A 24,922-nucleotide genomic window follows, 5' to 3' on the forward strand; every position below is an offset into this window, starting at 1 on the left:
CTATAATTTAATCACTAATATTTTTATTGTTTTAATTTTACTTGTTTATATATTTAAATATTTTTATTATTATTATGTAGTCATAAATATATATATAATAAATAATAATTTATTTTTTCAATAAAATAAATTTAATATTTATTTTTCAATATCGAAGAAAAGGGCAGTCTTAATACAACTGGATGTCCTATTCTGGTATTTTTAAAATAAATGCTATAAAAAATTATTATTTAATTTTATTTAAATTAATATTTATTAATATCAAAGAAAAGAACTGTCTTAAGGCACCTAGAAGTCCTTTTCTGATATTTTTAAATAAATAAATATTTTTTATATAATTTTGAAATAATAGGATTATAAATTAAATATATTCTGAATTTTTAAATTTTTAATGATAGAGACAATTTATAATAAAAAAAGTACCAATTTTGGGCGTTGTAGGGGTGCTAATCATTCCCTAAACGTAACCGACACGAATCCCTTTTTATTATTAAAAAGAACGAATTTTTGGTTATAAACGCAGATCAGATCATTTTTTAATTGATGTTTTCTTAAAACTCTTTTAAAAAATAATTTTTAGGTATTCGACCTACCTGACCCAAAAGGCCGATGGCGACTCTCAAATTATTTTCAAAACCATTTATTCACATCAATTTTCCCGCCAAATAAATATTTCGTGCCCGGGCGAAAACCGGTTACGACACATATGATTGTAGTTGGGACTATCGGATTGTCTAGTGTTATGGTGGTTGATATGGTGGATGATATCGGGGTATAGAAGTGGGCGTTAATTGAACCTTATTTGGCATATAATATTTTGTTGCGAATTTCGGCGATTAAGAGGCCTTTGTTGAGTTTTGGTTCTGATATCGTTGGGTGGAATCTTTTGGAGGATCGTCGATTCTCAGTGGGGTCAGCGTATATTATTCGAAAAGTGCATGCTCAGATTCAGGGGAATAACGAACCATCGTGGGGTTTCATTAACAAAATAAGGGGTCTTAAAAAATTTAAGCTTTTCTTGTGGTTAATTTGCTGCTAACGTGTTATGACGAATGCAGAGACGATGCGAAGGTAATTTGCCGTTGATAGTCGTTGTTCTTTATGTTACTATCCTATTGAAGCTATTAGCCATGTTCTGAGAACTTGGCCGGAAGTTTTGGCAGTTTGGGCTTCTGTGATTAAGCCGTTGAAACTGTAGGAGTACATTGCCATGGATTTAAGGCCTTGGCTAGTGTTAAATCTATGAGGCACGAATGACTTTGTGCACCAATCGGACAATTGGGATATTTTATTTGGAGCAATTTTTTGAAACATATGGCTGCATCGTAATACGAGGACGTTTGATTCGGAGGCAACGAAGAATCGTCCCATTCTGGTGAAGAGTCGTTAGCTGCTTAAGGTGACGCTACGTGTATTAGCGATGGAGACGACTAATATGAGTTTGTTGGTGCGGGCAAGTAGGAGCTTGAGGAAGTGGTTACAACCTCCGGTTGGGTGGATGAAAGTTAGTTCTGATGGAGCTCACCGTCGTGAGTCCGGTAGATCTACTTGTGGGGGTGTGATTTGGAATCATGAGGGCATTTGGCAAATGGGATTTTTTAAGTTCATTGGTATTTGTTTAGTTGTGGAGGCAGAACTCTGGAGTGTTTATATTGGTTTATTTTGCTCTTGAGGGATGGGTTGTCGTCGTGTGATTGTTGATATTGATAGTCATGGCGTGGATGATGGTATGACGAATTTGGCGCAAAGGGACACACATAAATGCATAATGTTCGAGGCTGCACCAAAAGAGGTGACTGCGATGGTCAAAGAGAACTTACGAAACTCGAGAGATAACTAATTGTAGCTTTTAATCATTCTTTACCAAAAAAAAATATTAATATAATATTTTAAATTATTTAATAAAAATATTAATTATTAAAATATATTTATGAATACTTTTAATAGTATAGTATTATATATTTCAGTATTATAATATACTCAATTATATTATTTTTATTTTAATAATATATAATAGGTTATTAATAAAATTAAATTTATTTATTAATTTTATGAAAAAATAATATTATTAATTAATATTTTGGTGAGAATATTATTAATTATTTAAAGTATATTTATTAATATTTTTAAAATATATATAATATTTTTATTTGAATATTGTAATTTTTAATATTATAATAATATTATTATTTTAATAATATAATATTTATCATATCTAATATTATAATAATAAGTTTTAAGAAATTATTTCGATCAATGAAAATGATTTATATAAAATATTAATATGATTTAAACATAAAAATGATTCTCAGAAATGATATTTTTAAAAATTTATTTTCGTTTGAATCTGCTTGCAATTATTCACCACCCGGTTAGACCTAACCAAGTTACCAAACAAGTACCTTAAAAAAAGTTACCAAACAAAGTTCCAATTTGAATCATCACTGTCAAAGTTTTGATATCCCAATTTCCATAGTAGATCTTTCAAGTTTGAAGCCCTGACTGAGCTTAAGAAACAGGAACATAAAAAAAAAAGAAAACAAAAAATGGCAGCAAAACAAATGGAGGAAATTCAAAGAAAATTATCAATGTTAAATTACCCTCGAGCCAATGCTCCAGCTCAGTCTCTTCTCTTTGCCGGCATGGAACGATACGCTCTTCTTGAATGGCTCTTTTTCCGGTAATTTCAAATTCAACACTTAATTCCTTTTTTATATTTTTTTTCGGAATTGAGATTCTTCTTTGATTGGTATTCTCATTTGGGTTGAATCCAGGCTGTTAGGGGACAAGTCACCGTTTTCGCAACAAAATTTGCAAGGGGATGCCATGGATCGTGATGAGGAAACTTCTAGAATCCAACGTAGAGTTTATTATCTCTTGAATTTATCTTTTCTTTATTAATTTATTTTGGATTTGGGTTGTGTTCACTTTTTTGTTTGGTCTGGGAGAAAATTGTTAAATTTTGCAGATTTGGCTGAGATTGCGAAATTTTTGGGGATTACTACTACAGTTGATACAGAAGCTATACAAGTAAGCTAACTTTTATTCCAAGTTAATAATATTTTTAGAGGCTCTGTTTGATACTTTGCTTTACTTCTCTGAAAGTTGTCTAAAAAGAATGCAACACATGTTCAAATATAATGGTTTTATATGGAAATACAACAAATCATGCGTTTAATCATTCACAATTTAGAAGTTTAAACTTAAGTTATTATTTTTGTATCTGAATGACTACTTTTTTCTTTGGTTTCTGTCAAACTTTCATGAATTTTTGAAGCTATAATTTATAAATGGTACTTGCATTTTTTGTACAGTGCTGGATTCAGGCATAGTGTTAGTTTACTTGATGTAGTTTGACAGTTTGCATCTTGTTCTGTGAAGTGAGACAACAAGAAACAAAGTAACTAATGATGTTCGAAAGTTATATTTTGGGACATTATATCCTGATTGAATGTGAGATTGGTTGGACATGGTTGGTTTTTTTTTTTTTTTTTTTTATAAAAGTTGGAGGTCTCATTAAAAACTCCTTTCGTATTCGTCCACATACTAAGACGTATGTTAACGAACATTGGAAGGAAGAAAAGAGTACCTCATAGTTTATTAATAATAATATAGAATACATATGGAAACACGGAATATCCTCATATAGAGAAATACACCATTACAACAAACCAGAAACACCTAAAATCTAACATCCTCAACTTGAAAACCCGATCGATAATCACCCTGTTTCTAAATTACACCTCCAACAAAAGGGAAAAAACAACGCAAAAGAACATAACACAAAAGAAAACCAACACCTGCAACCATTTAAACTAAATCAAAGCCCCAATTGAAGAAACAATATCTAAAGAGTATCGTCTTCGTTAGGGACTCAAGAATTTGGTTTGAAGGAAGGCTCAATTTCATGCACCATGATTTTGAAGGAGTTAGGACCGACCTTCAACTCCAACAACTCATCAATTCTCAAATGAGCCTTTGTAAGGATTTGAATATTTGCCCGATCAAAAGATGATGGTGACTGACAACTTTCGTCGATTGCTAATAAATTACCCCACTTGTCTGCAATGTTTTTGAAAGTATCCCAATTCCAAGCGTGAAAAGGAACTCCATCGCAAACTAACCATACTCGACGATATTCCACCACCAGACTCTCTGACCAGGCTTCAACTCTGGAGAACCACTTTGCGAGAGTCTTTGATTTATCATTCTTCACAACACTCAATGAAGCAGAGTCTTAAATAATCATTAGTACTGTATTTCCAGCAGCTGTCATTAACGAGAAACCAGTGAGGCCTTTGGCTTGCATTTGACTAACGAGATTACCGATTTTGATAAAATCTTTGCACCACCCCACTAGACATTTACTCAACGCGTGAAATTTATCCTCGTCCATAACACCTTCAACTTCACAATGATTCCTCGAAACAACTACCATCCCCGCCTTGTTGTGAATAGTTGTCGAGGTCTTTCTCCAAAAAGACTGGCGAGGTTTAAATTTAGCCAAAGAAACACTAATTTTGATGCCGTCAATATAAAAATCATTCATTTCTGAGATTGCTTTCCTTGCTTCTTCGATTGTTGCAAAATAAATGAACCTAAAACGAACCCCTTTTAAATTTCTTTTGTTCGGAATGAAAGCATCAATTACACGACCATGGGTGCAAAATAAAGATCCAAACCTCTTCCAATGGATCTTCTCTGGTAAATTTTCAATAAATAACGTGTAGCATCCAATCCTGTACCCATTACTTATTTTTGGATGGCTTTCCTTCCACCAATTATTAAACCCAATTCTCCCACCTCTTGCTACTTCACCAGGCTTTTCATCACAACACCCCTTTGTGATGAACTCCTTGGTTCCATCATGTACAACCACTGCAACAGTTTGAGCTGGTGATGTATCCTTATTTGTTAACAATGCCTGCAAATGAGATCTCTTTAACTTATCCTTACTCAACCTTGACTTCGCCTGAACACCTCTCATTCCACCACCGTGATAATTCCCTGATCTAAAATCACTTGCTGCTTGGTTCCTCCTATTGTCGCTCAAAGATTCGTTTAATGGCTGTTTCCGATTACTACCAGAACCACCATTGACATTTTCCTTCGCAACAGGTGGATCTTTCCATTCACCGTAGGAAACCGAATCATACTGAGGATTCTTTTGGATACAATCAACGCAAGTTTTATTTCCCGGCTGTGTTTGTAGAACCCTTAGTCGCCTCGTAGCTACCCTCTTTGAACCAGAATTCTCGGACGTAGCCATTAACCGTAGTCTGGGCTCTCCATTGGTTAATCCCAAAGGTGGGAAGGCATAGAATATCCCCGGGAGCAACTTACCTCGGATCCGGGACGATCCAACGGCTACTGAAGGAGATCGGAACACTCCAAGCTGTTGCGATTTCCGTCGTTTTTGTGTAGATGGGGGCTTTTTCTTCAGAATCCGAACTTAGTTCTGAATTCCCAGTGTCGGAGTGAGTTAACCAAGGTTGTTTGTGTCTCAAAATCACCGTTGACGGCGGCTAATGCGGTGGGCCTCGGCTTAGATCTGCTTTGATGTAGGCTCTGTCTCATGAAACAAAGCCTAAATCCTTGTTGCTGGCGTCGATGCGAGCAGACTGTGAAGTTTCGATGGTCAACGGCCACCGGTGATGGCGTGGCCTAGAGAAAAGGTAGAGGGAGTCGGGGTAGAAAAAGAATATACTCCAATCTTAGATCGCCTGAATTCAAGAGAGAAGCTGGAGCTTCTCTCATTAACTTTTGACTTTTTCCGCTTGTCTCCCAGACATGGTTGGTTTGAAGATGAACAAAACTAACAATACAGATTTGCACCTTTTTGAGAAATCACTGAGACGTATAGATTATAGAGGCTATCTCTTAAATTGGTCAATCATTGTCTCAATGGAACAATGCAATGAGAGTTGATTATGACCGTAATTGGAAGAATCCTGTGCTATTTATAGTTTACTCTTGTTTATGTAGCACATCTGAAGCCTTGTATTTTAAAGTTTTGGCACAAGTAATAACATTGTTCTTTCCAGGGACAAGGAAGCTACGAAGATCGAACTGAAATGCTTCGCCTTATTGTTGATCTGGTGGAGGCAAGCATATCTGCAGATAATCCAGAATGGAGGTACAGATGCTATGGAGTTTAAATTTGGTTCGAATCACTTTAATTTTCAAGGAAGAAATTTATTTCCTTATGTTTATATCATTATTTGTTTCAGTCATTGTTTTCAAGTTTAGTTGGTATCATAGTATCATCATTTTCTCTTTCCTATTCTGCTTTACATTCTTTTGCAGTGTGGATGAGCAGGTAGCGAAGGACATACAATTAATAGATGCTATTGCAGAGAAACAAGCCTTAATATTCTCTGAGGAATGCAAGTTGTTCCCTGCAGATGTTCAGATTCAATCCATATATCCATTGTAAGCATTCGTTTGATCTTATTATTAGTAGTGTCTAGTCCACATGTTAACCTGATTATGTTTTTCTCGTTTCTCTTCTATTTGCAATACTATTTAATATAAATGTACGAAAATTTTCATTTTCCTCCTTTTGAGCATTGATTCCATCTCAATTGTTCTATGATCAATAAAGCCTTAGATTCATCTGAAAGTGATTGTCCAGTAATTGTCAATATGCTCCTCGTCTTTTGCTGATGATCATCTTAAAGGGGTATCTTGGAGGTCTTATGAGGGATCAATCTGGTGCAATCCTAGGTTCTTTTCAGGAGCTTGCTGGTTCAGGACCTCCAACATTGAAGGAACTTAAAGCTATTCAAAGGGGTATTTCTTTCTTTGCCTCTTTTCAACGGAGGGTTAAAGATAGGCTGATCGTTGAGAGTGATTGCAGGGTTGCAGTAGACTGGATAAATAATGTTGACTCATGTTCAATTGTATATGGTTTTATTGTTAGAGATATTGTTGATAGTCTTAGAACTTTCGGGGGGGTTGTTAGATGGGTTGCAAGGACAGCGAATATGGATGCTGATGGTTTAGCAAAGGCTGGTATAGGTTGATTTTTATGTTGTTGGCTTCTTTAGTTTGGTTTTCTGGCTCCTGTATTGTTTGTAAGGGTTTTTTGGAATAGTTGTTCCAAGGTTGTAATTCTATTTTCTATAATGAAATTATAAGGCACTCTTTTCCTCCTTCAGATGATTAAGAAGCTTCTATACAAGCTCCATTAATCAAGAAGGAGGTTTTTAATGAGACCTTCAAATCTTATCACAAAAAAAATTGTCATAATTTAAAATTTTAGATAAAGGATTTTTTTTAAAGTAGGTGGGGGTCAATATTCTTTAAAAAGGTTTTTTTTAAAGTGGTGTCAATATTTTTTTAAATGATAGAGTAATTATTTTTAATGTTTTTATATAAAAGTTTATAATTTCTTTTTTAAAATTTTGGGTTGTAAATGACACCCCAATAGTGAAGGTGGTTCCGCCCCTGCATAGACTCATAGTAGTTGACATATATTGGGACTATTGCTTGATAGTGGGGCTTCTCTTAGTACAAGTGTCTAGGCTCTATTTAAACTAAAACATGAAATCGTTGTATGTCATGGACTATTGGATTACAGAGTTAATTTCTTGCTAGTCCACCAATGCTACTAGCCTCCTGCCTCCTTTAATTACGTTTGCTTACAGACCTGATGTTTCTGAGCTGGAGTCAAAACTTTCTGAACAGACCAAGATACTCTCAAATCTTCAGCAAAAAGTTGATGACTTGGCATCAAAGGTTAACTTTGCTTTTTATATAACTCATGGCTCATGTTTTTCAAGTTCAATGTCTGTGTTGAGCCTCATGTGTCTCTTGATAATTACTCATTTTCTTTTTTTATTTAATTTAAATTCTTTCCCCATTTCTAGCATGCTTACAACCCTGACGAGGAGTATACAGAGGTGGAATCAAAACTGCGGGCACATTTGGAATCTTTTCTTGAAACATCAAGATCATTCAATATGATTTACACCAAGGTTCTAGCTTCTGTTGCTTTTAGTTGATAAGCTACTATATTTTTTTTTCTCAACTATCTCTTGTTTTAAGAACAGTCAATTGAAAGATATTACATGTACATTAATTCAATATGCTCTTGGCAGTGTATAATGGTATAACATGGAATGATGTAGCCAAACCCCATTTAGGCGGGTCTGTAGGTTCGATGATTTTTAGTTAATAGAATTTCATATTTTGATGTCTTGAGTCCCTATAAGGAAGATTATTTCAGAACACCTTTTGCATGATTTTCAATGTCTAAATGGTTGAAGTTTGATTGACTTCAATGACACATTGGATCTGATCCCAGAGCTTAGCTTAGAAGGTTTATATAGCTACCCTTAAAAGGTGGCATCCGTGGGTTGTGTTCCAATCTGAGCATCCAAAATCCCTTACAGTATTCTCAGGCTGTGGCCTTCTTTGTACCAAAGAGCTGTCACTTTGGTTCTGCATGAAAACCTTATCCGAGCATGTACTCATACATATCATCCATTTGACGTCTTCCACACTTCATATGATCATCTTTTGCTCTAGAATTTGTGGAACTTTTTTCATATTTATCTGTCAGTGTATGTTTCTGGAATCATCTAAAATTTGAAAGTTTCCATTATAGGAAATTCGTCCATGGACGCATATGATGGAGGTACCACAACTTCATGGGTTTGGGCCTGCTGCCAATCGCTTGTTGGAGGCTTACAAGATGCTTTTAAAGGTATCTCAATGGTGATTCTATCATTGTCATAACTCATTCACTGTTTGTGAAATTAAAAATTTTCCCCTTTAATAAGCTTAGCTACATAAACAATTCCTATGTTGTCTCTTGATTGAACATCTGCCTCCCTTTCCCTGGTCTTCTTTTTCCATGTTGCCTGTATTATTTAGGAAAAAGGTTTAGCTAACGCTGCTATCATGGTCTTCTTTTACATAGATTTGGATGAAAGAAAACTTATTTTCTACTTGTTGAAATCACGACAACTTTCTACACTCTTTGTCAAGTTGGGCTTTTATGTTGTACAAACCTAGCTTGAAATTGAGTTCATCAAAGCTCGTTCTTGGAAGGGCTTTGGTAAGAATATCTGCAAGTTGCTGTTGAGTAGGAATATAGCCTAGTTTCACAGTTCTATTGTTTACTTTTTCTGAAATAAAGTGTTTGTTCTTCTCCACATGTTTTGTCTGATCATGATGAACAAGATTTTTAGCAATGCTTATGGCTGATTGGTTATCACATTGTATCTTGAAGTCATTCTTTAAATCGACCTTTACTTTTAATAGTCTTTGAATCCATATTCCTTCTCAAATTCTTGAAGCAAGTGCTCTAAATTTAGCCTCCGCAATATTTCTTGAGACACCAAATTGCTTTTTGCTTCTTCATGTGACAAGATTGACCCAAACAATCTTAGTTTTCAAAAGTGTACCTAAGGCGCCAGGCATAGGTGGGCGGTGAGCAAATCGCCTAGGTGTAATGCAACACGAGAAACCCTCCTAGGCGCTCGCTTGGGGGACTTTTCTGCATAGTCATCAGACGCGCGCTTCTGCCGCCTTAGGGATAAGAGATAAGAGTTTACTTTTCTTCCATTTTTGCCTCTTCCATCGCTTGCCTCTTCCATCGCTTGCCTCTATTGAAAACTCGAAGTACTGACTAGAGAAGAAATGTAAATAGAAGCTCAAAGATTCCGCAGGCTAAAGAAGAGGAAGATAATGATATATAAAATGACCCTTGAGATAATACAATGAATATCATCTACAACTGTTACCAATGAAATTAATGGTTGAGTTAGCGTATATTAAATGACCTTTGAGATGATACAATGAATATCGTCTATAACTGTTACCAAGGCAATTAATGGTATAGTCAGCATCACATTCTCCAAGTCAAACATGCATGAACCCAGCTAGATATGAAAGAGCTAAATGAACGATGGCTGCAAACACAATTAGGTTTAACAAAGCAAGCATTTAAAGTACATAAATATAGGTCATAATATGAATTTTGGTCCTTATCCAATTAAGCTTTTATATAAGCCCCAACCTAGTCTAATAGATCCACACAAGGAGTTTGATCCATCATGGATTACCTGAGCTTAAACGTTTCAAACAAACTAATAACTTTGGCCAGCTGCAACAACCAGATACAACTCTCCTAACAACCTTCAACAGCCTGCTAACTTCTCAACATCCTCTTCCACCAAAAACATACCACATATGTAGTATATCTTGAGGAAGGGGCAAGCAGTGGTGAAAGAATCGAGTGTGTAGAGGAGATTAAGTGCTTTAGGAGAGAATTAGTGGGCAATGAGTGTGAATATACTCTAATATTGATTTATATACCTTTGATCATAGAAAGGGCGCATCACCTACGATTGGCGTGTGTTTTTGCCTTGCACTTAAGCTCTAGGGACCCTTTAAGTCTCGGTACGCCTAGCGCCTTTTAAAATTAAGCAAACAATTGATCATAACCACTTGCAGACCTCCTTTCAATTAATTCTCCAGTCCAACTTGCATTTGGGAATATCTTTTCAATCTTTTTAAAGAGTAATCCATGTGTTGGAGTCATTTTAGGTATCTTGGGATTCAGTTGATACCATTTAGGGTGTTCTTTACATAGATCGTTTGTAGAATAGTGGTATGTGTAGAGAATATCATATTTTCTATGTATTTCTTGATATTTTATTGATAAAAATGGCACATATATATAGGTTATAAGGAGATTCTAATCTAGGAAAAAATCACATAAAATCAGCTAATTACACAAAACCAGCAGCTACAATATTTGTTGAATCCCTAAATGTTAGCAGCTAGATATTCCCTAATTGTCAGTAATCTGCACCAATCTACTCTCTCCCTTAAGCTGGTGAGTATACATTGTAGATTCTCACCTTGAATGTGATTTCATCAAAGATAACTCTTGGCAGTGTTTTAGTGGGGATATCAACTAACTGATTTTTCGTAGAAACAAAGTTCAACTTTACTATCCCACTATTAACCTTTTCTGAGATGAAATGTCGATCAATCTCCACATGCTCTGTTCTGTCATGATGAACTGGATTTTTAGCTATACTAATTGCGGACTGACTATCACTAAGTAGCTCAAACTTATTGTTTTGAGTTAGCTCTAATTCAACTAGTAACCTCTTCAACCATACATCTTCACAAACTCCAAGTGCAAGGACCCTATACTCAGCTTCTGCACTACTTCTGGGAGCAAACTATTGTTTCTTGCTTCTCCAGGTAACTAAATTGCCCCAAACCAGAGAACAATAACCACTGGTAGACTTTCTATCAGTCAGCTCCCCATCCCAACTTGAGTCTGTGAAAATTTTTACTAATCTGTCTTTTGTTTTCTTGAAAATTAGACCATGGCGAGGAGTCATTTCAAATACCTTAGAATCATGTTTAAGGCCTCCAAATATTCTTCTCTCGGATATGTCATATGCTGGCTCACTATGCTTACCTAGAAGGCAATATTAGGTCTGGTGAGAGAAAGGTAAATCAATTTTCCCACCAATCTTTGGTACTGCTCCTTGTTTTCTGCACTTCCCATCTCATCTCTTCTCAACTTTAGATTGGCTTCCATTAGAGTCTCTGCTAGCTTACATCCTAACATTCCAGTTTCAGACAATAAGTCCAAAGTGTATTTCTCTAGTTGAAGACAATACTAGCCTTTGATCTCGCAACTTTCATCCCTAAGAAGTACCTTAGACTTCCTAGATATTTAGTTTCAAATTCACTGGCCAACATTTTCTTCAGGTTATTAATTTCGGCATTATCATCACCAGTGATGATGATGTCATCTACATAAACAATGAGGATGGCTTTCTTCTTCTTTGAAGGCACATTTACAAACAATGTATGGTCTGTCTGACACTGTTTATAACCATTTTTAACTTTGACTTTGGTGAATCTCTCAAACCAGGCCCTAGGAGATTGTTTTAGGCCATAAAGAGACTTCTCTAGCTTGCACACCATCTGAGTTCTTGTATTTACTTCCATTCTTGGAGGTAGTCTCATATATACTTCTTCATCTAGATTTCTATTGAAGAATGCATTCTTGATAACTAGTTGATGTAATTCCCAATCTTCATTTACAGCTAAGCTTAGCAGAACCCTAACTGTATTAAGTTTGCCTACCAGAGCAAATGCCTCATGGTAGTCAATACCATAGGACTAAGTAAAGCCATTAGCCACTAGCCTTGCCTTGAACCTTTCAACATTGCCATGAATTGTACTTCACAGTAAACACCCACTTATAACCAACTGGTTTTTTTTCCTTGTGGCAAATCGATTAGGGTCCAAGTCTTGTTGCTTTCCAAAGCTATAATTTCTTCCTTAACAACCTCCATCTAGGATTCTTCGAGGCCTCCACCATTGTTTCCTGAATTTGAATTTTGCCCAATTTGGTTGTAAATGCTTTAAAAGAAGGCATTAAATTCCCATATGCAACAAACCTTTGTATGGGATGGTTTGTGCATTTCCTTACCCCTTTCCTTTGAGCAATAGGTATGTTAATATCATCCTCAAAAGTAACACAAATTTCACTAAGAGATGATGAATTACCTCCACTTTCCTCCTTAAAGGCAATTGGACTCAAGTTTAGCTCTTGGCATATTCCAGGTTGTGTGACGGCCTTTGAGATCGACTTTTGCTTTTTTCTTCTCATGTAAACATTGAGTTCCTTTCTCTCAAGTGGGACTTGGTTACTTTGAGGTGTTCTTGGAGAATTTTGGCTAGGTGGAGGTATTGAAGGAATGTTTGGAAGAACAAGTTATGGTAGAGATGACTGCAGTTTGGGTAGGTGTGTCATACCCCATAAATTGCCACAATAATATAAAAAAATTCAATATGGCATGGTGGTTAAGCCATTGTTTGCCACTAAAATTTTTAAAGGTTCAAAACCCCATGACCCCATTATTATAATCTTAGTGCTATATGATATATTTAATTTTTTATATTATTGTGGCAATTTATGGGGTATGACAGTCTGAACAGAGGCATGAGAACGTATAGGAGTCTGAACAGAGGCATGATCGACAGGACTTGGATATGGACAATTTCTTAAGAAGTGCTTGCTAGATCCACAATGAAAACAGGTACCCATATACTTACGACGCTCTCCTCCGTGTTGATTTCCATATAACTCACAACTCAATTTCGGAGTGGAATATGCAGAATCCTCTCGACTAGCTACAGTATGTGGAGGATATGCAGGCCTCGAATCAGACCGACTCATCTGATAAGGAACAGTATGAGATCTTTTATCAGGGCGTGCAAAAGGTGCCAACTGACCAGAAGGCTTCCTAGATCGTTCTAGACCTACTCTATCACTGTCAGGTGCAGAAGCCTCGACTTCCTTTGCGTCTTTTGCTCTCCCAACTACAATATCGAATACCTCGTCCTGATGAGTAACTACCTGGCGACGCAACTCGAATCGAAGTCCTTGAGCAAACTTTCGACATCTATCTCTCGGTAGATACCAAACTAAATCCATACTTCACCAATTTCAAGAACTCAATCTCGTACTCAGAAACGATCATATCTCCCTGAACCAGGTCCTGAAACTACTGTCGTCTCTGAGTTAAATAACGCTCTCCCAGGAAACGACTCCTAAAGCGCTCTCTAAAGAAATCCCAGGTCAGACGATCGGTCTAAACACTACTAACTACTGACTCCCACCAGGTGTGAGCATTCCCATCCAACATAGAAATTGCTCCTAAATAACGTCGATGCATATCTAAACCTAACTGATCCATGCTTCGCTCAGTATCACTAAGCCAATCCTCGGCCTCAGTCGGATTTCCACCAGTAAGGCCACTAAACGTCCTTATTCCATTTGCAATAAGGGTATGAGAGATAGGAAACTCGGGTACAACACCAGTAGTTCTGACAGCTCCCTGAATCATCTGAAGAAACTGTCTACCAAAATTCTCATCTAATACAACTCTGGTAGACTCGGGCTCAGTACCAATTGCTCCTCTTATCGGAGCAGTCATTCCGATACCAAAGGCAGGAGGTAAATTCGTCGGAGTCATAGGAGCAGGATCATCTATCGAAGGTGGGGGATCTACACGTATATCATCAACCGGGTCTACAAATCTAGCCAATCTGCCACAACCACGGCTAGTTCGACGACCACATCTAGCACTCATCTTGGTGAATCTCGAGTTTACTACACAAAATAAAACCTAGGGTTAGATAGTCACTTGGAGTCTCGAACACAATTAAAATCGTAAACATTTTGTGACATGACCTTAGTGACTTTTTTGTAAAACATTTCAAAACGTATTTTCAGTTTGGACTCATACACTGTCGAGGTTTAAAAATCAAAAGCTTTGATACCAATTAAGTGTAACCCCCTAGACCAGCCTATACTCTGATACCAATTAAATGTAATCCCTTAGACCCAGCCTATGCGTTTCGATTAAGTCTAGCGAATTACATTAAAGATTCTCAAAGACATTTTTCCCTAAACATTATTCGATAATATATATATCATATTATAAATGACATTTATAAAAGTATATAATAAGTAACGATAAAACTAAATTTGTAAATATAAAACAAGAAAGAGACCAGGTAAAATATTACATGAAATAAATCCGAAGCATCGAAAATAAAATATCAGTAACAAAAGCAGAAAACGTTATAAAACGATAAATACTTCAAAAATAAGGTACATATCACCATAATTAAAAATAGTTCGGAAGACAGAATATTACAACAAAATACTCCGAACAAAATGCATCAATCCTCCAAGTGCCTGATACGGAGTGTCTATCCTAGAGTATCTGAAAGGGGTAAAATAGTTTGAAAAGTGAGCTAGAGGCTCAGTGTGTCCCAACAATGTAGAAATAAAAACATACAATTATAATTTTTAAAAACCAGTACATATATAGTCATTAAAACATATATGAGTTTTTAATTTAAAAACTTCGCATCGTCCTCCAACCGAATATCATGTGCAAATCCCCAGAACTGCACAACCTAAGAGAGTAACTCGGGGCCTGCGAGCCTACCCAAGATAATTCCTGGGGCCACTAAGGTTTACCCAAGAAAATTCTTAGGGCCGCAGAGCCTACCCAAGGCTCGACTTAGGTCCATAAGGAATTACCAATCGGTGTTGAACCTGTCAGAGGAATTACTAACAGCGACTGAACCTGCCAGAGTCTTCATACCAGAACCCAAAGTACCCCGAAGAAAACATTTTTCAGATGGTAAGCAGTAGTAACAGAAATTCAGAATTCAGACAGATCATCAGTTCAGTAAACCGGTATCCAGAAATCATAAATCGGGTAATCATGCTTTACATTTCAGTAAATCCAGAATCAGGTAAATCATACAATAGAAAATCAGATCAAACATTGTATTTCAAATCAAGAAAACAATCATGTGCAGATGAGATTTCAAATAGATATTTAAAACACTTATTATGCACATAAGGAACACACCTCGATAATAGGGTCAGTCCGTAAGATCTATCGAGCACCAGCTTTACTAGGCTCTTCGATTGAACGAGAACTTAAGCCATATCATAATAGAGTTATATTCAGAATAATATTCTAAACAGAATAACTAACAGGGTTTTAAAACTATACGAGTATTCACGGTTTCTCGTGGACGAGCGGATCGGGAGGAATCGGGTCGAGCAGTGAAACAGTCAGGAGATCCCCGAGTACCTTTAACATAACTATAATTAGTCATTGTCCATTCAGATCAATTAACTAACTTAACTCACTTAGATATATATGAATTTTTCAGGTTTACGGGCTAATTCGAAGGCTTTCGGTTTTGAATTTGGTAAAACGAACTTCGAATTTGAACTCAGGACGTCGAAAAATGTCAGAATAGGCATACCCGAAAAAATCAGCGGCCGTTTAATGGCCGGTCAACGTTGGTCAAAGTTATGGTCAACGGTAAACTTTTACGCAAATATCACCTAACAAAAAGTAATAACGTATTAGGCACCCTTTTAAAAATATTTACAAAAATAGCACCTTAACAGAAATTTATTACGTATTAGGCACCCTTTTAAAAATATTTACAAAATAGCACATTTTTATACTTTATCAAGAATCTAAACCAACACCAACTATAACATGTTTTCAAGCTAAAACACTAAAATATTATCCAAATTAAATGATTTAACTTTACCCACGGCGGACGGACGAAACGTTAATGTCAACGCAACCCACCTACTAGGTTTTGATCGGGAGGCGACGAGGAGTCTGAAATCGGGCGGTGATACAAGACAGTCGCTGAAATGGTCGGAATCGACAAAATTAAAACGACGATCGGGGTTTTGGGTGTTGATTTCCCTTCTCGATTCGGCTTAATTGTGATTGATTTCGGAGCGAGGTTGTTCGGGTCGCTTCGCGGAGGCCAGGTGCGCCTGATGGAGGTGGCGGTGACGTCCACTGCCAGTTGGAACAAGGAGGAGGAGGAGGGGCGGCAGCTAGCTTAAATGAGGGAAAACTGATTTTTCAACACGGGGAAAAGGGATTTGCCAAACATGGGTAATCATCCATCTTTAAAAATAAAACAACCCTCTATTATTTTGAATAAAAAAAATACAATATGGCATGGTGGTTAAGCCATTGTCTGCCACTAAAATTTTTAAAGGTTCAAATTCCCATGACCCCCATTATTATAATCTTAGTGCTATATGATATATTTATTTTTTTATTTTATTGTGGCAATTTATGGGATATGACAATTCTCCCCTCAAAGAAATTTCGTCCTCGAAATTTATCAGAATCAGATAAGAAATTGAGATTAGGTCTCTGATAGATCCTTTATTGGACAAAGCTAATTTGACAATATCAAAATATCTTAATAGACTCGGAGCGGAAACATGGTCTTGGTGCCTTAATCCAAAGTCTTAGGGTCTTATGTTACAAAACTCGGGTATAGAAAGAGTGTTGTTAGAAATGTATGACATGAAACATAATTAACAATAAATATACCTGCAGAAGTATTGAACTCAAATTGATCACTGGAACTTCGGGTAGTGTAAACAAGAGCAGGCTGTCGAGCTTCAAAAGCATCTGGTCCTCTACTCTGCGATCGGGCTCTACTGTCAACCCTAGAAACAGATCCGGAAGTCTTACCCTGCCTATGACTCATATCTGGAGTCTGTGTCATACCCCATAATTTGCCACAATAATATAAAAAAATAAATATATCATATAGCACTAAGATTATAATAATGGGGGTCATGAGGTTTTGAACCTTCAAAAATTTTAGTGGCAGACAATGGCTTAACCACCATGTCATATTATATTTTTTTATTCAAAATAATAGAGGGTTATTTTATCTTTATAGATGGATGATTACCCATGTTTGGCAAATCCCTCTTTCCTGTGTTGAAAACTCAGTTTTCCCTCCCGATCAAAACCCAGTAGGTGGGTTGCGTTGACATTGACGTTTCGTCCGTCCTCCGTGGGTAATGTTAGATCATTTAATTTGGATTATATTTCAGTGTTTTAGCTTGAAAACATGTTATAGTTGGTGTTGGTTTAGATTGTTGATAAAGTATAAAAATGTGATATTTTGTAAATATTTTTAAAAGGTGTTTGTGTAAATATTTTTAAAAGGGTGTTTAATACGTAATTAATTTATGGTAAGGTGTTATTTTTGTAAATATTTTTAAAAGGGTGCCTAATACGTAATTAATTTCTGTTAGGGTGATATTTGCGTAAAAGTTGACCGTTTACTGTTTACCACCGTTGACCATAACTTTGACCGGCCGTTGATTTTTCCGGGTATGCCTACTCTGACAATTTTCGACGTCTTGAGTCCGAATTCGAAGTCCGTTTTACCAAATTCAAAACCGAAAGCCTCCGAATTAGCCCGTAAACCTGAAAAATTCTCGCATAGTTCTAAAACCCTGTTAGTTATTATGTTTAGAATATTATTCCGAATATAACCCTGTTCTGATATGGCTTAGGTTCTCGTTTAGTCGAAGAGTTTAGTAAAGCTAGTGCTCGATAGATCTTCCGGACTGACCCTATTATCGAGGTGTGTTCCTTATGTGCATAATAAATGTTTTAAATATCTGTTTGAAATCTCATGTGCACATGATTGTTTTCTCTGATTTGAAATACATTGTTTGATCTGATTTAACTACTGTATGATTTACCTGATTCTGGATTTACGGAAATATAAAGCATGATTGCCCGTTTTATGATTTTTGGATACCGGTTTACTGAACTGATGATATGTCTGAATTCTGAATTTTTGTTACTACTTCTTACCATCTGAAAAATGTTTTCTTCAGGGTACTTTGGGTTCTGGTATGAAGACTCTGACAGGTTCAGTTGCTGTTGGTAATTTCTCTGACAGGTTCAGCACCGATTGATAATTCCTTATGGACCTAAGTCGGGCCTTGGGTAGGCTCTGCGGCCCTGAGAATTTTCTTAGGTAAGCCTTAGTGGCCCTAGGAATTGTTTTGGGTAGGCTCGCAGGCCACGAGTTACTCCCTTAGGTTGTGTAGTTCTGGGGATCTGCACATGGCGTTCGGTTGGAGGACGATGCGGAGTTTTTAAATTAAAAAATCCTATGTGTTTTAATGACTGTGATCTGTACTGGTTTTAAAAATTATAACTGTATGTTTTATTTCTGTACTGTTGGGACACACTGAGCCTCTAGCTCACATTTCAAACTGTTTTACCCCTTTCAGATACTCTAGGATAGACACTCCGTTATTTTTAATTATAGTGACATGTACCTTATTTTTGAAGTATTTATCGTTTTATGATGTTTTCTGCTTTTGTTACTGATATTTGATTTTCGATGCTCCGGATTTATTTCATGTAATATTTTACCTGGTCTCTTTCATGTTTTATATTTACAAATTTAGTTTTATCGTTACTTATTATATACTTTTATAAATGCCATTTATAATATGATATATATATTATCGAATAATGTTTTGGGAAAAATGTTTTTGAGAATCTTTAATGTAATTCGCTAGACTTAGTCAAAACGCATAGGCTGGGCCTAAGGGGTTACAAGGTGCATTTGAGGTACTATTGGAAGTTGAGAAATAGACTGCAAATTTGGTGAAGGTTGGAATATCGGTTGCAATTCGGAAGAGTTTTGGGAAGGCGGGAGATTAGTGATGGCTTGAAATTCACTCAAATTCTCCCCTGAATTTCATTCTTAGCTAAAAAAAGGAGTATGCTAAAAAATGTAACATCCATTGATATATAAAATTTTTGTCTGATAAGGGAGTAACATTTGTAACCCTTATTGATTGAAGAGTATCCTAAAAATATGCATTTGACAGACTTGGGATCTAACTTTGACTTGGATTGGTGATGGTTGTGAACAAAAGCAGTACATCCGAACACTCTGAAAGAGAGTATTCATGTGCTGAAAATAAGGAAAGTTCTCGAGGAATATTTCTCTAGGTGTCCGAAACTTTAAAGTTTTGCTAGGCATCCTATTGATCAAGTATGTGACAGTAATAAGTGCCTCTCCCCATAAATGTTTAGGAAGGTTACCAGAAAAAAGTAAGGACCTAGTGACTTCTAAAAGATGTCAGTTTTTTTTCTCAGCAATCCCATTCTGTTGTGGGGGTATCTACACAAGAATTAGTCTGGATTATCCCTTTTTCATGACAGTAAGCCCCTAGAGTTTTGGCAAAGTACTCCCCCCTTATCATTATGAAGAATTTTTATTTTACTCTGAAAGTGTTTTTCAACCATACTATGGAATATCTTAAATTTCTCTTATGTTTCAGATTTTCCTTCATTAAAAAGGTCCAAGTAGCTCTTGAATGATCATCTATAAAAGAAACAAACCACCTACAACCATTAATATTCTTAACTGGTGAAGGCCCTAAATGTCACTGTGGATAATTGAAAAGGGTTTAGATGGTTTGTAAGGCGAAGGAAGATAAGTGTGTTTTTAATGTTTTGCAAGTTGGTAGACATCACAATTAAGAGAACCATGTTTTGTCTTAATGAATAAACGAGGGAACAATTTTGCAAGATAGAAAAAAATTAGGGTGTCCTAACCTAAAATGCCATAACATAATTTGGCTAACAATAGGAGAAAAATCAAATTTAACAATACTAGATTGTAAAGGTAAACTTGAGTTGGCTTGTCTTACAGGAGGTTATTGTCCTTGAACGATGTAGAGGCCACCAGACAACCTCACATTGCCAATTCACTTTCCCTGAATCTAGTACCTGAAATTCACAACCATTCATAGTAAATTTAGTTGCACACTTCATTTTATTAGTGATTTTACTAACTGGCAAAAGATTGCAAGTAAGTGATGGAACATAAAGGACGGAGTTTAAGAGAAAAATCTGGTTAATCCATACTAAACTACTCCCTTCAACTGGTGATAGTGACCCATTTTCTATCTTGACATGAGGATGAAAAAGTGACTTTGTAAAATTTTGGAGTAGGGTAATGTCTCCTGTTGATCAGATGCTCCATAGTCGACAATCCATGTTCCCAATCCATTTCTATTAATCATGGAGGCAAAAGAAAAAAATATTTTATGGATGTGAAAAGAAAATTGGAAGTATTAGTCTTGGGTAATGTTTTGGTAGTCATTTGGCTAGGGTTTAAAGGATCGACTAACCTAAATTGATACCCTGTAGAATAGTGGTATAGGTCTTGATAAAAATGGCACCTATATATAGGTATATATAGGTTACAAGGAGATCCTAATCTAGGAAAAAATCTCATAAAATCAGCTACTTACACAAAATCAGCACCTACAATATTTGCTAAATCCCTAAATGTTAGCAGCTAGATATTCACTACTTTTCAGCAATCTGCACCAATCTACATCGTTCATCTGTTGGCTGATAATGCTTTCTGAGTATACAATAACTGATCTAGTGTGTGAGAGATAAATTAACTTCCCGACTAACCATTTAGTTCTTTTATCTGCCATGTATTTGACTATGAAAATCCACTTGCATCCTACTGTTCTTTTCCTGTGTGGTAGTTTTTTTGAGAGTCCAAGTACCATTGGCTTCAATTTCTTCAACTACTTTTTCACATATTGGAATCTTCAGGGTTTCTTTAATTGATTTTGGAATATGTATACTATCAAGTGATGCAGTGAAAGCTCTGTATAATGGCATCGGTTTTTCATAAGCTATATATCTTTCAATAGGATGATTAATATTTTCGAACTCATTTTCTTGTTGGTGAAGATTCCATAGTTGTGTTAATTTCTAAGGTAGGAAGTTCCAATTCAGGTTCTTGACAGTTGACCTGTGTAATACCCTCTAGGTTTGTAGTAGGTTGTCCCTTCCTACTATAGACACGAAGTTCCTCATTGGTGTCAAGTTGAATGAGGGATGATGTTTTGGTTTGAGGAGTTGGTTTTGATGGTGTTTGTTTTGGAGGAGTTCAACAAGATGAGCTTTTTGGTTTTGGAGAGGATGAATTTTTTGGTTGAGTAGTTTTAGATTTTGAAGAGGAATAAGGAATATACTTGTACAGAGTGTTTTGAAGATTATCCCAAAAGCTGAAATTCCCTTGAATTCTCCCCTTGAATTATTTTTTTTTTGATAAGAATGACAGGCCTCCTTAAAAACCTCCTTGATCCAATAAGGAGGAAAAGAGTGCCTTAGAAACTTTATTACTCCTCCGAAATTACATAAGATTTAACATAAACACCATACTGAAAAAACACAACAGACTAAGCTACTCAACAGAACCAAAAACCTAAACTCAAACGATAAAATGCACTGGAAACGACTAAACATCAACCAATTCCCATCTTTGCTAAACTATCAGCCTCCCCATTACACACCCTTGGAATCAGTCTAATTGAGTGCACCCTGTCCGAGATAAAAGGTGAAATCTCTTTAACTAATGGGAGGATAAAAACAGGGGCCAAAGCTGGGGTATGGACCCATTCCACAGCCGACTTACAGTCACTTTCCACAATCAACCTTCCAACCTTAACCCAACAAGAAGACATATAGATTTCAATCCCTTGAATTATAGTTTTGGCAAAATAGGACTGATGCTAAAAGAAGGTGACATATTTGGAATTGTATAGTTTGTGAGTGACAAAAGAGTAACATGCATATCCTTTGTAATTGGAGGAATACCTTAAGAACACATATTTTGTTGTTTTGAGATCAAGTTTGGTGTGACAATTTTGGTGAATGTGAACAACAATATTTTGAAGGGAAGGTCAGAAGAAACATACTTCGAATTTTTTTTGGAGGAAGACGTCATGAGGTTTTTGGAATTTCAACACTCTACTAGGCATCCTATTTATTGGGTATGTAGCAGTTAGAATGGCTTCCCCAGAAATGTTTATGGACATTATGAGTGAACATTAGAGATCTTGTTACTTCTAATGTCATTTTTTTCCGTTTAGTTATCTCGTTTTTGTTGAGGTAAGCTCAAAACAGATGACAAAGGAAGAGACTGAGTAGTATTCGCAGTGCCGGAGCCAATAACAATTGATGTGGAACCATCGGCTAAGGTAATAGCAGTGATAGAATGGGTTTTAAAATGAGAAAGAAGGTTGGGTTACCTGTCATGTGGTCTGTTGCACCAGAATCAATGACCCATTTCGATGAGGTGGAAACAAGACATGTATTGGATTTACTTGACTCGACAAGGGTAGAAATAAGACTAGATGATTGTTTCATAGTTTCTCGAAGATGAAGGAACTCGGCATCCTCATCCGCATATATTGTAACAACCGTTGAAGAAGTTTCTACACTAGATGCAGCATGAGCCATAATTGCAAGTTGACAAAGAATCCACAGCAAACACAAAACCAACAACCAAACAATATTTTTTTTCAAAAATGATGACACCCAACCCGAAACAAAATTGAACAGAGGCATGGGTCAGCGGTAGGTTACAGCCGGAAACAAGCGGAGAAGATGGCGGCGTGAATCAGCGTCGAGAAAGATCAATCACACGCCAGCGTGAAGAAACGACGAAAACTTGTGGCAGCGCGTGAGCTTCACACGTAGGGATTCTGGCGGCCGAACTTTCCAGATCGGCCGATCGGTTCACGGTGGACATCCTGGTGCTAGCGGTGTCGAAAGAATAGCCTCCAAAAGTCTCCAGTGAAAAAAAGACAAAAAACACTTCTTTCTTTCGATACCCAGACAACCCAAAAAATTAAATTATTCGAATATACATCTGATCTCATGTAGAATCAGTAGAGAAAATAGTCTCGTAGTATTTTATTCATCAATGGAAAAGGGTTATATATACACAAGCTAGTATATCTAAACTAGGTAACTAAATATATTACAATTAGTGGAATATATACTTTTCCTAAAAGTTAGCCTAATAATCAAGGTTTTAAAATCAAAGGGTATTATAGCTACTACCATGGGAAGTATCGGTACTATTGTTATAAATAGTATTGGTACATGGAGTATCGTACCATTTTGGTATACTGGAATTTCAAAACAGTAGGTAGAATCGGTACTACTTGATGATTTTAAAGCTTTTAGCATTGATACTCATCGATACCATAAGAACAATATCGGTACTGTTCTTATAGTATCGATACTACAACGCTGTACTTGGTTAAAGTTTGAAACTTTTAGAAAAATTTGTTCTAAATATTTTTGTTTACCAAAATTTGTCAAGAATATAAAGAGAGAGATTGAGTTTTTGAGCTTAGAAAAAGTTTATATATTCGAATAACCAACTCGAATGTAATCCTAAAAATTATTAAAATAATAATCATTTTGGTATATCAAACATCAAAGCATGTTCAACACTATCATTGTATATATTGCTAGGAGTGGCTGGATTTTTCATGATTTCTAATGGTGATAACCTAGCTAATACCATGTGAATATTCTAAGAAGAACAGAAATGAAGTATTCAAGAACAGAAAAAAAAAGAGAGATTCCGAACGAAAAGAGAGAGAAAATTTTGACTTGTTCTATCTTAAAAATAAAAGAATCAGCTTGTTTTATAGACTAAGACTTACAAAAGTAGAATTTAATTAGGTATTTTTTAACCTTTATATCCTAAGAAAACTCATTTTTTTAAACAGATAAAACCTAATCCCAACTAAATTAGAACTTAGGATGAACAGAAACTTCTTTTCTACTAGTTTAAATCACAGCAGCTTTCTACAATAGCCCTTACCCTTATTTGCATAGGATCTTTAAGTTGCATAAAATGGCTGGAAAACATATATTTTGATGTGCCGTGCAAGAATCATCATCTGGATTTATTATAGCGAGAGAAAATATCCTAATGTGATGTACATTAATAAAAGAGAGAATGTGCACATACACAGAGAGGAGGAGATGCCAATGGGGTTGAGTAGACGTTCTAATACTTTGCTTGTAAGGCTTAGGTTTGAATCCCAATACCGGTATACCTCTTGGTCAGAAATTTGTAAACCTGATGCAAGTCCCAATTGAGATCCTTCGCCTAAACTCCTATGCACGAAAAAGAAACGGGGAGGGCTATATCAGGTTGGAAATAATGCAAACTAATATAAGATAAGAATGATGTCATATGATATATCCCACTATTGCCAGAATGATGATAGCATATGATATATTGCACTATAGCTTCATGCAACTTTCAGATTTTATTCCTAGATTATTTGATAATATTCACATGCGTTCTTCATTTTAATTCTGAGTTGTTAGTAAAGTTGAGATTCCTTTGCTTGTGTGGCAGTTCCTGGGCAACTTGAGGAATCTGCGAGACTCCCATGCTGCTCTTGCAGTTGGATCATCTGAAACAGTTGCTGGTGAACCTTCTCCTGTAACAAGAATTATTTCCGAGTGTGGTCAGCATTGACATCCTTAAACTGTGATCTTGGGATTCTCTCGGCTTCGATCGCTCGTGAGAAAAGCATGCAAGGCCAGCAAGTAAATATCTGACGATTCTAGCTAAACAGTAAGAAAGGACAGAGAATATCTTCCCGTATCGATGCGTGTGTATG

The 24,922-nt window shown here is 36.1% G+C and overlaps 1 protein-coding gene across 1 annotated transcript; it reads left to right on the forward strand.

Moving 5' to 3' along the window:
• The first annotated feature begins 2,546 nt into the window (after positions 1–2,546).
• Positions 2,547–24,922, forward strand: LOC120179109 (AUGMIN subunit 7). Its single transcript, XM_039184817.1, has 9 exons — positions 2,547–2,680; positions 2,775–2,860; positions 2,969–3,030; positions 6,045–6,136; positions 6,307–6,432; positions 7,650–7,740; positions 7,872–7,979; positions 8,612–8,710; positions 24,655–24,922. The coding sequence occupies exons 1-9, from the start codon at positions 2,547–2,549 to the stop codon at positions 24,775–24,777; spliced, it is 921 nt and encodes a 306-aa protein (XP_039040748.1). The 3' UTR covers positions 24,778–24,922.

Source organism: Hibiscus syriacus, unplaced genomic scaffold (assembly GCF_006381635.1).
Source record: "Hibiscus syriacus cultivar Baekdansim isolate YM2019G1 unplaced genomic scaffold, ASM638163v2 tig00112402_pilon, whole genome shotgun sequence".
Taxonomy (NCBI): Eukaryota; Viridiplantae; Streptophyta; class Magnoliopsida; order Malvales; family Malvaceae; genus Hibiscus; species Hibiscus syriacus.

What these genes read in the sequence shown, in the direction of transcription:
- LOC120179109 (XM_039184817.1), top strand. Translation starts at nt 2,547, where the DNA reads ATGGCAGCAAAACAAATGGAGGAAATTCAAAGAAAATTATCAATGTTA. An exon ending in CTTGAATGGCTCTTTTTCCG is followed by an intron (nt 2,681 to 2,774) that starts GTAATTTCAAAT and finishes GGTTGAATCCAG; the next exon opens with GCTGTTAGGGGACAAGTCAC. An exon ending in TCAATATGATTTACACCAAG is followed by an intron (nt 7,980 to 8,611) that starts GTTCTAGCTTCT and finishes TTTCCATTATAG; the next exon opens with GAAATTCGTCCATGGACGCA.